Source organism: Merops nubicus, unplaced genomic scaffold (assembly GCF_000691845.1).
Source record: "Merops nubicus isolate BGI_N331 unplaced genomic scaffold, ASM69184v1 scaffold19597, whole genome shotgun sequence".
Taxonomy (NCBI): Eukaryota; Metazoa; Chordata; class Aves; order Coraciiformes; family Meropidae; genus Merops; species Merops nubicus.
In genome coordinates this window covers 13734-26275 of record NW_008623557.1, presented here as the reverse complement: position 1 = coordinate 26275, position 12542 = coordinate 13734, and the positions used below count along the sequence as shown (strand labels likewise).

The following is a 12542-nucleotide window of genomic DNA, read 5'->3' as shown; positions in this document are numbered from 1 at the left end:
CTGTTGGCCACCGAACGCCGCTCGCTCGCCCGCGGCTGTGCCGCTCCTGTACGTGGGTTTGGGTATGGAAATTCTTTTGTCGTTTCAGATCGAAAACGAACCACCGAGACCGTTCAGGAAGCGAAGGGGAACGTCAGTCACAACACGTTCGTGCCGGTGGAAGCATCCCCCTCGTCTCGGCTAGCCCTGGCTCTGCCTGAATCCTTGTGCTTTCCCCACACAGGCACTCCTGGCATCCTAGGAGAGCAGAGAATACGAGACCGAGAGCCTGCAGGTATCCCTCTGAAGCTGGGACACGCTGTTCGAGGTGTGACACAGTGCTGAGGATTTGGTCCTGCCGTCTGAGAGCATTCCTGACGCAGTGACAGCTTGATTTGCAGCCCAGCGACGCCTGTACTGTACCCTCTTCCTCCTTTTTTCTTCTTTTTTTTTCACCCAGAGTCAGAAAAGGGTCTCTCACCATCCTTTTCTGGTGAGAAGTCTGATCCTTTCTCTCTCCGTTGCTCTCCCAGAGAAAATGATCTTCTTGTTCCCTTGTATTTCAGGGACTGAAGTGGGAAGTGACTGTGCTTCAAGGGCCAGTATTTGCAGAGCAGGGAGGTTTTACTGAATCACTGCTGCCTTGTCACTGTTGCTACCTGAGCGAAACAGGTTAAAGCAGTGATAGCTGTGTCTGGATTTAGCACATCCAGACTCTTAAACATCCTCAAACAAAACCAGCAACACAGAACACTCTTCAGTGATTTGCTATTTCTTCATATTTTGTTTGGTGGCCCTTAGAGACCACTACCTTGCTGTGCAAGGTGCTACTCAAGCCAAGCAAAAAATGATGCATGCCCAAAGACCTCTTTGAGTGTAAGAGCAGAGACGGCAGATGACATGGAAATGTGGGAAGCCACAAGGAAACCCTGAGATGATTCTGGTCAGCAGGATGTACAGCGATATCAGCACAGTGGCAGCCTGGCCTTTGCTGAGGTTCTGTTAGCACTGTAGAACACAAGGGTTTGAGAAACGGGCTTCAAAAGGAAGTAATGAAACTCGAAGCTTTGACTGACCACTCCCAAACACAGGATCAAGGACTCTGGCTGCAACTGGAAGGCAGGCAGGGTACACAAAGTGTAATCCAAGCAAGAACAACTCCAAAACTAAACAATAATAAAGATTATAAAATTCTTGGGATATCAGCTCAGCATCTAAAACACAAGGTTAGAGAATCATACAATTCTGGAGGCTGGAAGGACCTCTGGAGGACATCTGTTTCAACTCCCTGTGACTGGGGGAGGGGTTAATCTCCCAAACTCAAAGGAGGCACAGGTTAAATTGCTCAGGGCTTTTGTGATACTAAATCCATGTTTCACTGGAGGGACACATCAAGCTGTGGGAAGCATACAGCCAGTACATGCTGGAAAGAATCAAGGAATAAAAAACCCAGTTTGAGTATTAAGTCTGGCTTGTTCTGGAACTTCTGAAACATATTTTCAAGCTGACTTACAGAACCCAGAGCATCAATGAGTTCTGGGACAATATAAAATACACTTAAGATCATGATTAACAGTAATAAGTTTCCATATCATCCAGCTAGGAACCATTTCCAAAAGTGACTGATATGTTTTGTCCTGGTAGTCATAAGGCTTGAAATCCTAATGTATTTATGCATTTTTGCAGATACTCCATCTGATCCACACAGAATAACCATTCTGAGCTCCTTTGCTGTCTCTCTGAACTTTCACTTGTTTAGTTACTTGATAAAAAAACATTTGTTTAATGTTCATGTCTGCAAAAGACACAAAGTGCAGGGAAGCAGCGAATGGCATCTTTTACCCCTGACATATTTAGCAAGAACACTAATTCAGGAATTACCACAGTAGGATGCAGATGGTCAGTTATACAGGTTGAAAAGACTTTGCTGAGCTTATGTTCCCATTTGACTTTCATTTCTTCAATACCATGGCTTCATGCAATTTGTTCCGTGGTTTTAAATACACGCCTTCAAGTGGTTCTGTTCTGTAGCAACTGGATGCCATCATACCCTCAGACTTTCAGATTTGTTTGGTTGGCTTTTTTTACACATACTCATTAAACAGAAGCTATAAAGCAAGATAGGGTGAGTGACTCATTTCACCGAGACAGCACATGCATGTCCTCTTCCTTATCACCACGTGATGGAATGAAAAAATCAGGTTAACAAAGACAAAACCACAGAAGCAGAATACCTACCTCACACAGATTCTCTCTGGTAGACATGAAAAATATCTAAAAATCCCCTCCAGAATCCAAAGTTATTAACTTCGACTAGTGTCATCAAAAATTAAACTAAATGTAAGCTGAGAAAGACTGAGTACCCAAGGGATAAAACAACAGCCCACACTGGGCACACTGTTGCCTATGTGTAACAATTAATGAAAACCTTCAGAAACCCTAAGTCAGGAACTCTTCTGCTGCATGTACCATGACCAGCAGCCTCCTTTATTGTTAAACTGGTTGATGAGATCTATTAAGAGATCAGCTTTTCAGTTATTTATAATTTTGTCAACATATCTGAGCTAAAATTTCCTCTGCTGGAAATAGAATATTTCTAAAATGTTCTAGGTAAAAACAGTTCCACTATTTTTGGGAACAAAACAATAATAAAAGGTGATGTTTCCTGGTGCTCTTTTTGAGAAGTTCTGTGCTATGTTTTGAGGATACTTCAACTTTGACAGAGGAGCAGCCTCTTCCAAAGCAGTGGTGTCTGCCACATGATGTTTCTTTCATACTTGGCAATCTTGCCAATAGAAGATGGAACCAGACTCTGCTCACAGGGGCCCTGAGAAAGCACAAGAGGCAACAGCTGTGACTTGCAATTCCTGCTGAGCATTAGGAAAAGCCTCTCCCCAGGGTGTGCTTCAGCACTGGCATGGGTGCCCTGAGAGGTTGAGGAATCTCCATGGAGGTGCTCAGAAGACACCTGGACAAGGACCTGAGCAACCTGCACTACCGCAGGGTCCCTAGTGCATCCTCTCTGCTCCTGGGACTTTGGCTGTGTGAGCTTGGGGTCCAGTCAAAGACAGTGCAGTCACCTTCCCTCTGGTGACTTTGGGAAGAGTTTCCAGAAAGCTTTGCTGGAGCCTCATCCAGGACTGATGCCCTGACCCAGGAGCTGCTTTTAAGCTGGTGCTCTTACCCTTGGCTCCTGCCTGAGCAGTCTTGTTGGTGCCTGACCATGCACTATGCTAGACCCATGGGTAGGCTTCCTGGCTTGACCTGAGACATGCCTTGTCACAACAGGCTTGTCTGGCAGTCGCTGGCCTGTGGCTCACCCTGGTTACTGCCTCCTAGACCTGATCCTGATGCTGACTTGACTTCTTGGTTTGACCTTGGACCTGCCTCATCACCACAGTCTTGTCTGACAATCCGGACTATCAGCTCAAGCTATCACCACTGTATGAGCCTTGCTCACCTCGTTTGGGTGTTTCCTCTTGCTGAGGAAGCCCCTTCCTCTTCCTGCCTTGGTACCCTGCCTGGGTCCCAGCTGCCATTCCTTTGGGGAGCAATGAGCCTTCACTGCCCCCAACCACCTGCTCTGAGAAGGGACTTGGGGTAGAGACTTCTAGACATCCCTTCCCACCCAAACCTTTCTGTGAATTTATTACAGTGCTCTAGCAAAGTTAAAAGGAAATAAAATATCAGCTTCTCTGGGCAGGGAAGAAAACAGTGAAGGCATTGCATTGATGCCTAGGTGCATGTCAGTTAGATCTGTGGAAGGGAGAGTGGATCACAGGAACAGGGGCAAGGAAAGGGATCTAGGACAGAGGAAGGTGGAGGAAGATGTGGAAATGAACAGCAGTGCAGCTGCTGTAGCATCACTCCACTACCCCATAAATCCCAGAAGGAAAGGGTAACATCAGCCCCTAGCAGAAGATAGGCACATGGCTCTGTTTCCTCTCCAGATGCATTATGTGACCAATTATTCACATTCACATGGCAGTCCTGAATTTTCAAAGTAGAAATACCTACTGCCCTGCAAGACCTCTTGCACCCCTCTTGCTGCATCTCTCAGATACCATGATGTCCCTCATCTTTTCAGTAGAAAGCTGAAGGATCACAAGGGTCAAGCTCTCTTTGGCTTCTTCTTCAAAGGCTGGCATCTGAGGAGGACTCCATCCCCTCTGCCTTCGACCCCAATCTGCGTGTTCCTAAATCCAGTTCCAGAATCCAGCTCCGAACCCAGCTGCTGTCTGCTGCTGAGTCCAGTCTGGGACTTTTCCCCAGGGCCTGTTCCCCAGCATTGGGGGTGACAGTGACATATTGCCATCAGGGGGAGCTGCTTTTGATGCTGGGTTTTTATATACTTGCATGTATTGCATTTTATTAGTAGTATTATTATTGTCATTTTCATTAAAGCTGTTTTACTTTTCTAATTAATAAGACTCTCTTCCTTATTCCTTTTCTCTTCCCCTTTGGGAAGGGGGAGGGGTTAACAGAGAGCATCTGTTGCAGGTCTGGGGGCAGTCCTGACCCTTAACCATGACAACAGTCATCTGTAGTAAAAGACAAGGTCTTCAAGGGAGTCTAGAAAGATGGCTTTAAAACCCTGAGTCTCCTAAGCTGCATTGTAATACAAAACCATGATGCATTACAACGTGTTTATTCCTACAGCAGTCACGAAGTATGGACTTGAAATAAGATTAATCACTCATTTAGAAGTCTCAAACCCAGGATTTTACTCTGATCTGCATTTCTTGTCGCTTTCCCTTTCCTTTAACATCTTCAAAAAAATAAAAACAAAAGCAAACCACAAAAGGTAGTGGAGCCTTTCTGGAATAGCTTGAGTTCTGCCAGAAGCCACAGAAAGGCTTTTTTACAGTATTAAGTGGAAAGACAACCAAGCCTTGGTCACTAGCAGGAGTGAGTAACTGGAGTTTCTGGCACTGCCTGTGTATAGAGGGATCTCTTGCTTTTGGGGAGATTTATAGGACTTTTGCATACAGTGCAGACTGAAAAAAAAGCATGTACAAACAGTGCAAGCAAATACATTTCACTGCAGCCTCATTCTGTGCCATTATTTCCTTTTAACAGTGAAAATCACTCAGCCCTGAAATCAATCACCCTATGGCCAAGCAACAAGAAAGTGCAAAGCACTGACACCAATGTGAAGTTCAGAAAGGATGATATTGGTATCCTCTCTTTCTTCTGGGGCCGTTAGGAATATCTGGTGCATTTTTAAGTATGCTAGTGTTTGCCAAGCTGTTTTGCTTTAGGTAGATGTGTATGTGTTGCACGTGTGTATGTACAGCTGCACAAGCACATTTGACATACCTCCTAAATATTGTTTTGCTAAGGTCTGTGACTTACTCTACAGTTAAGAACCTATTTTCTGCAAGAGTACTAACCATTCAGCTATTCTTGACACCAACAAGCATTGCTAAATGCTTCAACTCTTTTGGAAAATTAAAACACTTATTTAGGTGCCCTAAGCTGGACTTAAGACTCAAATTGAAGCATCTAGCTAAAAATAAACCCAAAGTTTCTCTCAGTCTTCTAAATTCACTCTGTCAGCAGTGAGTACCCTAGCTGCCTTCTGATTATCCCCAGAACTGCTTCACGCTACAGTGCTGCCAGGAGGTGCCCAGGCAGGATGGACTTTCTGCAGGAATCTGTGCTGAACAGACCTAGACACACAGTAGGTTTCTTTGAAGTCCTTGTTCCATACCAATTTCCTGTACCAAAAAAGTCAGCTAGGACCATGCCACCAAGACATCTCTGTTTATTCAAAACAATCTTTCATCCTTCAGCTTTGTATCTCCATGTTCACCCACACACAGTCTGCTGTGCTCCCTCAAACAGTTTGCTAGGTTAGCCTGAGCCATTTCCCACAGTCTTACTGTAATTATTCGGCGTGTGACTCTGCAATGGTGTGATCTGTCTGTGGTTATATTTCTGAACCCTCAACAGGGCCATTCAAAAACACTGCAGTTGGAAGTGATGGCAAAGATTCATCGGGGTGGACAAAGTTTTTGGCTGGGAACCGTTTCAGTTTTGAGACAGCAAGGTCTCGGGTTGGCTTGTTCTCCACAACCTGATTCTTAAGTGTCCCGATATCCGAGTCCCAGCCTTGACCCCGCCGCAGTTTCTTGAAGGTGTTCCGGAAACCCTCAGTACTAAAGTAGTAGATCAAGGGGTCCAGTGTGCAGTTCATGCTGGCCAACAACATTGTCATAATTAACGCCTGGCGCACGGAGGCCTGTGTTTCTTGTTCAACCTTCATCACGTGGGCCTTTATCATCCCATAAAACGCCAGGGTAGTGTTGTAGGGCACAAAGCAGATGATGAAGATGACCAGATTGACCAAGAGGAGACGGACGGTCTTCTGCTGTCGCAGGGTCTTTCTCTGGCTGTCCTGGCGGAGCTCCTGAAAAATCCGAACTGAGCAGTATGTCACAGAGCTGAGAGGCAGGAGAAAACCCAAGATTTCAGCTAGGACGACTAGAGGGAAGAGGTTATTTTGCCAGATGTTGTCACTAAAACTTTCAAAGCACAGATAAACGGTCTGGTTCTGTACTTCACAGTGGTTTTGCTTGTGGACTATGGCTGTGGGGATGGAACCCATGAAGATCACAACCCAGACGATCAGGCAAAGGCTCCTGGCCACCTTGGGGCGCCGCAGGTGCCGCCAGCGAAGCGGATGGACGATGGCGACGTAGCGGTCCAGGTTGATGCACATGAGGAACAGGCAGCTACCATACATGTTGATCTGGAAGACTGAGCCAGAGACCTGGCACAGGGTGTTACCGAAGGGCCAGCGGTGGTTGGAGTAGTAGTAGAGTCGCAGCGGCAGGGGGAGCGTGAAGGTGAGGTCGCTCACAGCCAGGTTGAACATGTAGATCATCACCACCGACTTCAGGCGCAGGTAGCGGATGAATATCCACAGCGCCATCACGTTCAGCAGCAGACCTGCGACGAATATCAGGATGTAGCCAGGCAGGAGCAGGTGGTGGTTGAACTTGTAATCCTTGCATGTCTGAGACACATTGGAAGCTGACATGTCCAGAGGGTCTCGTTGAAATGGCTGAGCCTGCTAGTGAGCTGAGGAGGCACAAAGAAAAGCACTGAGAGAAGTCATTCCCCTCTAAGAAGCTACAGGCAGGTCATTCCCCTCATCTGCAGCTGGGGGGTAGATGGATGCATCTCTCTTGGCTGGTGCTGCTTTGGATTGCTGCTCTGTGGTCATCTGACAGGGATGGTAATGTAGTCACCTAACAGTGAGCTTCTGCCTCTAGTTCAGCAATTCTCTCCGGTGGTTATGGCGATGCTGGTGTGATGGAGGGTCATTACCAGCTGTCAGCACAATTCCTGGTCAGAGTGGAAGATCAACACAGTATAATTTTTAAGTTAGAGGAAGAAATCTCTTGAAATGTTAAAATTACACCATGGTGGCTCCTCCACCAAGAACTCACAATGAAACAAAAATATTAGGGAAAGCAGAGTACAGAAGTATAAAAATACATGGCAGAAGAAGCCAGAGCACAGAGAAGGTAATTGTTATACAGAATCATTTATCACTCAGCCCCAGAAATATGTGTTGCTTTGATCACTGCTGAGAGCACATGTGTACAAGAAAGAGCCAGCACAAGAACACACAGGGAAAATAGTCAAAGCAGCTCCAGAAAAAGAGAAAGAAAAAGAAGAGAGCAAGCATTTTGAGGGAAAGATGCTGACTGGAAGGAACTTAAAATAAAAACTGCACAGTATTGCTCGTATCAAAGAAACAGGACTTTGTACATCCATTGCAGATAAATCCAATTATACTACAGTTAGACTTGTCTCTACCCTAGCTCCTTTTCCTAGGTGAAACAACCCACACAAACCTGAGTCCCAGCTAGCTGGGATTTCTTATGTTGCTTATATTCATACAGTTTCTTTGGTGTTCTTGCTTGCATGGGACCAGCGGTGCTTATTTGGATTGCATGTCCTCAGAACATTTCCCTGCTTCCAGTACCATGAGGCAGCCCGTGTGCCACAAACGTGGGGCAGGACAGCCAGGAAAAGGAGCACACAGAAAAGGAAGGGCCATGGGATTTATGTGACCAGACAGGGAGTCCAAAGCAGGGTGAGGCTAGTAACCACTCTAGATACTGAGCAGAGCTGTCCTGCAAACACTGACCAACAAGAGTGAGTACAGGGGAAGGCCACCAACATGGTGGGCACCTAAGAGCACTTGCCCCATGAGGAAGTGGTGAGGGAGCTGGTGTTGTTCAGCTGGAGAAGCAGCACTTCAGGAGACATAATGGCCTCCCTGCACGGGGCTTCTGTGGTAAGGTTTTGGCACTGGCTGGGCTACAGGGATGGCTTCTGTGAGGAGATGCCAGAAGCTTCCTGTGGGTCTGACAAGGGCCAATGCCAGCCAGCTGCAAGACGAGTGGTGCGGGCCGAGCCAGTCAGTGACAGTGGGTAGCTCCTCTGTGATAACATGTTTAAGAAGAGGAAAAAACCTGCTGTGCAGCAGCAGCCTGAGGAGAGAAGAGCGAGAGAAATAGCCCCACAGATACAAAGGTCAGTGAAGAAGGAGGGGAAGGAGGAGCTGCTGGGTGGTGGAGCAGAGATTCCCCTGCAGCTCATGCTGAAGACTATGGTGAGGCAGGCTGTCCCCTGCAGCCCATGGAGGTTAGTGGTGGAGCTGCATAACATTGCACCCTGTGGAGGATCCCACACTGGAGCAGGTAGGTGCACCAGAAGGAGGCTTTGACCCTGTAGGAAACCTGTAGAGCAGGATCCTTCCAGGACTTGTGACCCCATGAGGGACCCACACTAGAGCAGTCTGCTCCTGAAGGACTGCAGCCCGTGGAAGGGACCCATGCTGGAGCAAATAATGAAGAACTGCAGCCCGTAGGAAGAACTCATGTTGGAGAAGTTCGTGGAGGACTGTCTCCCATTGAGAAGGAATGTGAGAAGAAAGGGGCAGCAGAGACAACACGTGATGAACTGACTGCAAGCCCCATCCCCCTGTGCCACTCATGGGAAGGACGCAGAGAATTCAGGAGGAAAGTTGAGCCTGGGAGGAAAGGAGGGGTGGAGGGAAAGGGTTTTAAGGTTTGTTTTTATTTCTCATTACCCTACTCTGATTTGATTGGTAATAAATCAAACTAATTTCCTCAAGTCGAGTTGGTGTTGCCTGTGATAATTACTGCTGAACGATCTGTCTGTCCTTATCTTGACCCTTATCTTAGCCTTTTGTTGTATTTTTCTCCCCTGCCCAGTCAAAGAGAGGGAGTGATAATGTGTCTTGGTGGGCATCTGGCATCCAGCTAGGCTCAACCCCCCCCACTCCTCATACCTGCAAGATGGCTACTGGAAGAGGAAAGAGCTATTCATGGGCAGGTATAGTAGGGGGTTAAGAGGCAAGGGGCATAAACTGAAGTAACAGATCTTCAGACTGGATATAGGGAAAACTGTTTGCACTGTGAGCCAGTCAGGTTTCCAAGAGAAGCTGTGGAGTATCCATCCTTGGAAGTTTTCAAGATTAGACTCTGTGAAGTCCAGAGTAACCTCATCTGATCTGATAGCTGACCCTGCTTTGACTAGGAGGCTGGGCTAGAGATTGCCTTAGTTATTCTACAATCCTAAAACTAGACATCTGCTCTCAAAACTGTCACAGTGGAGTTTGGGTTAAGAAGTATGACACTGCTCACCACAGCTGTTTGCAGTGGTTAGATAAGCTCTCCCTCACAGAGCCCACGTAGAATGCAATTTACTTAAAAGTAGAATTTTCTGTCTGGAGGAAAACTTTACATAAGATTGGTATTATTGTAAGAGGAAGCTGCTCAGCAACTTGACAGGCACACCAAGCATGTCAGACCTTCTGGATGGCATCGTGGGGCGATGCACAGATCTAGGAGGAGGATCTGTTAAGACTAAAGTATGTGCTGACCTCATAGGTAGGACAGGATTCCTTCTGGAAACACATTAAACAATGAAAATGGAAGTCTAATATGAAGAGCAGTCAGTTATCAATTTGCCCATCCTTTTGTGTTGTTGAGCATGTCCACTACCAAGACAGGTTTCTTACAGGAACTTCTACTGGATTGTCAAGCTATCTCTGAGTGGATTTCACCCTTCTTGTGGGATTCAAATTTTGTGGCAAGACATACATAGGTTTGAAGCATAAAATAATCCAGCAAGACAAAGCAAATGTTCAAGAATGTTGCTGGTTTCAAGTGAAGTGATTAAATGCCTCCAGAAAACTCAAGGAGAATATGCCAGCTTTTGCCAAAGCAAAAACCCTGCAGTGGCTGCAAACTGAACAGACTGGTGAGACCTTCACCTTGACCAAGACCAAGTGAGTGAAACTGAGACTCTGTGAGAGACTATGACCTGCTCTGACACGTGTGCCTGGACAGGCCAGCTGTCAGGTGAAGGTGCCTTGTCTCTACAAATAAGCTATTTTTATTAAGAGGTACTCAATAAAAACCTCTAGAGAACATAATATGTAAGCCCAGTCTGTACCACGTCAGATCAGTAGTCTGGCTACAACGAGTAGTCCATCTGATGGGTGTTGAAGGGACAATGTAAGAACAGTGTGATTATGTAGTTATTCTCCCTCCAGTTCTTTTCCTGCTTCCAGCCTATCACAGAGCAGGGATTTCCTGAGCCAGAGGTGATCCATTTGTATTCAGTAGTCCTTGGGGAATTTTTCTTTCATTATTTTTTCCAGCTGCTTTTTGAATCAATGGAAAATTTGACATCTACAACATCCAGTGCTAGGAGGGCCAAGGAGTTCCACAGCTTAGTCACATCTCAGGTGAAGAACCACTTCCCTGTATTAATTTTGAATTGCCACCCTGAAGATTTTACAGACATATATCATATTGTAGCTTTTTTCCCTCTGAGGCTTAAAGGTCCTTGTTTTGGTAGCTGTTACTCTCAGAGGAGCCATTCTGTACTTTTGAATGTCCTTGTTGCCCTTTATCAGCTCCTTTCCACTTCTGCTACAGCCTTTGTGAGCCCTGTGGTGGGGTGCTCAAGACACACAATGCTGATAACAGGGGTGCACTGTGCTGAGGAGGTGAAGACCTCACTCCCAAGGGGCAATGGGCAGTGCAGATTGGCTTTTTCTTATCACTTCACCAGATTAAGTTTCAGCTGTTGTTTTAAGGCCAATCACTCACGCTTCTCTTAATGTCTGCAGTTCTTTGCAGCCAACCCTCATCTTTTCTTACTTGGATAGTTTTATGTCTCCAACAGGTTTGTTATTTTATTATTCATCCCTCATGATTAAGTCAAACAGTCCAAACCCCAGCACTGGTGTCTTATAACCAACCATTTACCCTCGTTATCTGTCCTATCTTTTAGATACTTTTTATCCAAGTAGGAACATTTGCCTTCAGCTTAAGCACCATTGGTGCTAGCCAATTTGAAAGCCTTTTGGACGTCCACATGGGCTACTTCTCATGTACTTGTTTACTCCTTCAAAGGAGTGTGAGACACAGCATCTCTTTATAAAAGCCATGACGACTCTTCCCCAGTAATTGGATGTAACTGCATGCCAATTGATTTTTTCCTTTATTATAACTTCTACTAATTTGTTCAGCACAGACATCAAAATCCCTGGTCTGAAATCCCTCAAGAGGCTTTTCACAAATTGTGTCTGCTAGTGAGCCTTTAAAAGCAGTTTTAAACAAATGTTTCTACACCACAGTTAGTCAGGTCTTCCACCCTTCAGCTGTTTTCAGACCTCTGGGCTAGGACCCGTGTGGTTTCAGACACTGCTTAGTTCATGTTGCTGCTCCATAACTGTTCCTACCACAATTTTGACCTGAGACAGTCCTCTGATGAATTTTACTCCAGAGTTTCTGCTGTGGAAGTTTCCCAGCCTTTCCTGCCATTAACATCAGTGCAGGAAATACGTTTAGTTTTTTGACCACCACCATCTTTTCTTTTTTTTTCCTGAGTAATCCTCTCTTACCTACTAGCCCTTCAGCCTTTGAGCTCACCGAGAGTGGAAAAAAGATTGGGGTTTTAAGGGGATTTTTTTTGTGGGTGGATAGAAACAGAAAAAAAAGAATCCACTAGTGGTGACTGAGCTGGCAGGCTCAAACTTGACATAACAGATACTGTAATCAGGATCTCAGAGACCTGCAGTGAGATGCACACATGCATGATCTTCAGAAGCTGTGGGAACAGAGCATGTCTCTGCAGAGCTCTGAGGATGCTGTTTTGACTGTACCTCACTGCAGAGGAAAACTACAGGTAAAGCAGGCTGGTAGCAGGGGGACAGAAGAGCTTAAACTGCTTGGATTATCCTTGTTGGCTAATGTCTGAAAGCCACAGGCATGTTCTTTGTGGCTGCCTCTAAAAGAACCTCAAGTACTCATTGCTCTACATGAAAGCTGCTACAGAGGTCTGAAGTTCTCAGCTGTGTAAGGAGGCAACAGCTGAATTTTCATCCTCCTCAAGATGCTGTCCTGAAACCCTGAAGGAAATTTCTGTTTGGTGACTGGTCTGACATGGCCTAGGAAGACAGGGAAGCATCTTTGTACCTCTTGGTGCAGACCAATATGAGCCCC

The 12542-nt window shown here is 46.0% G+C and overlaps 1 protein-coding gene across 1 annotated transcript; it reads right to left on the bottom strand.

Annotated features, from left to right (window-relative positions):
• Positions 1-5911: 5911 nt before the first annotated feature.
• Positions 5912-7024, bottom strand: LPAR5 (lysophosphatidic acid receptor 5). Its single transcript, XM_008945102.1, has one exon. It carries the CDS (start codon positions 7022-7024, stop codon positions 5912-5914), a length of 1113 nt encoding a protein of 370 aa, XP_008943350.1.
• Between the last annotated feature and the right edge of the window lie 5518 nt (positions 7025-12542).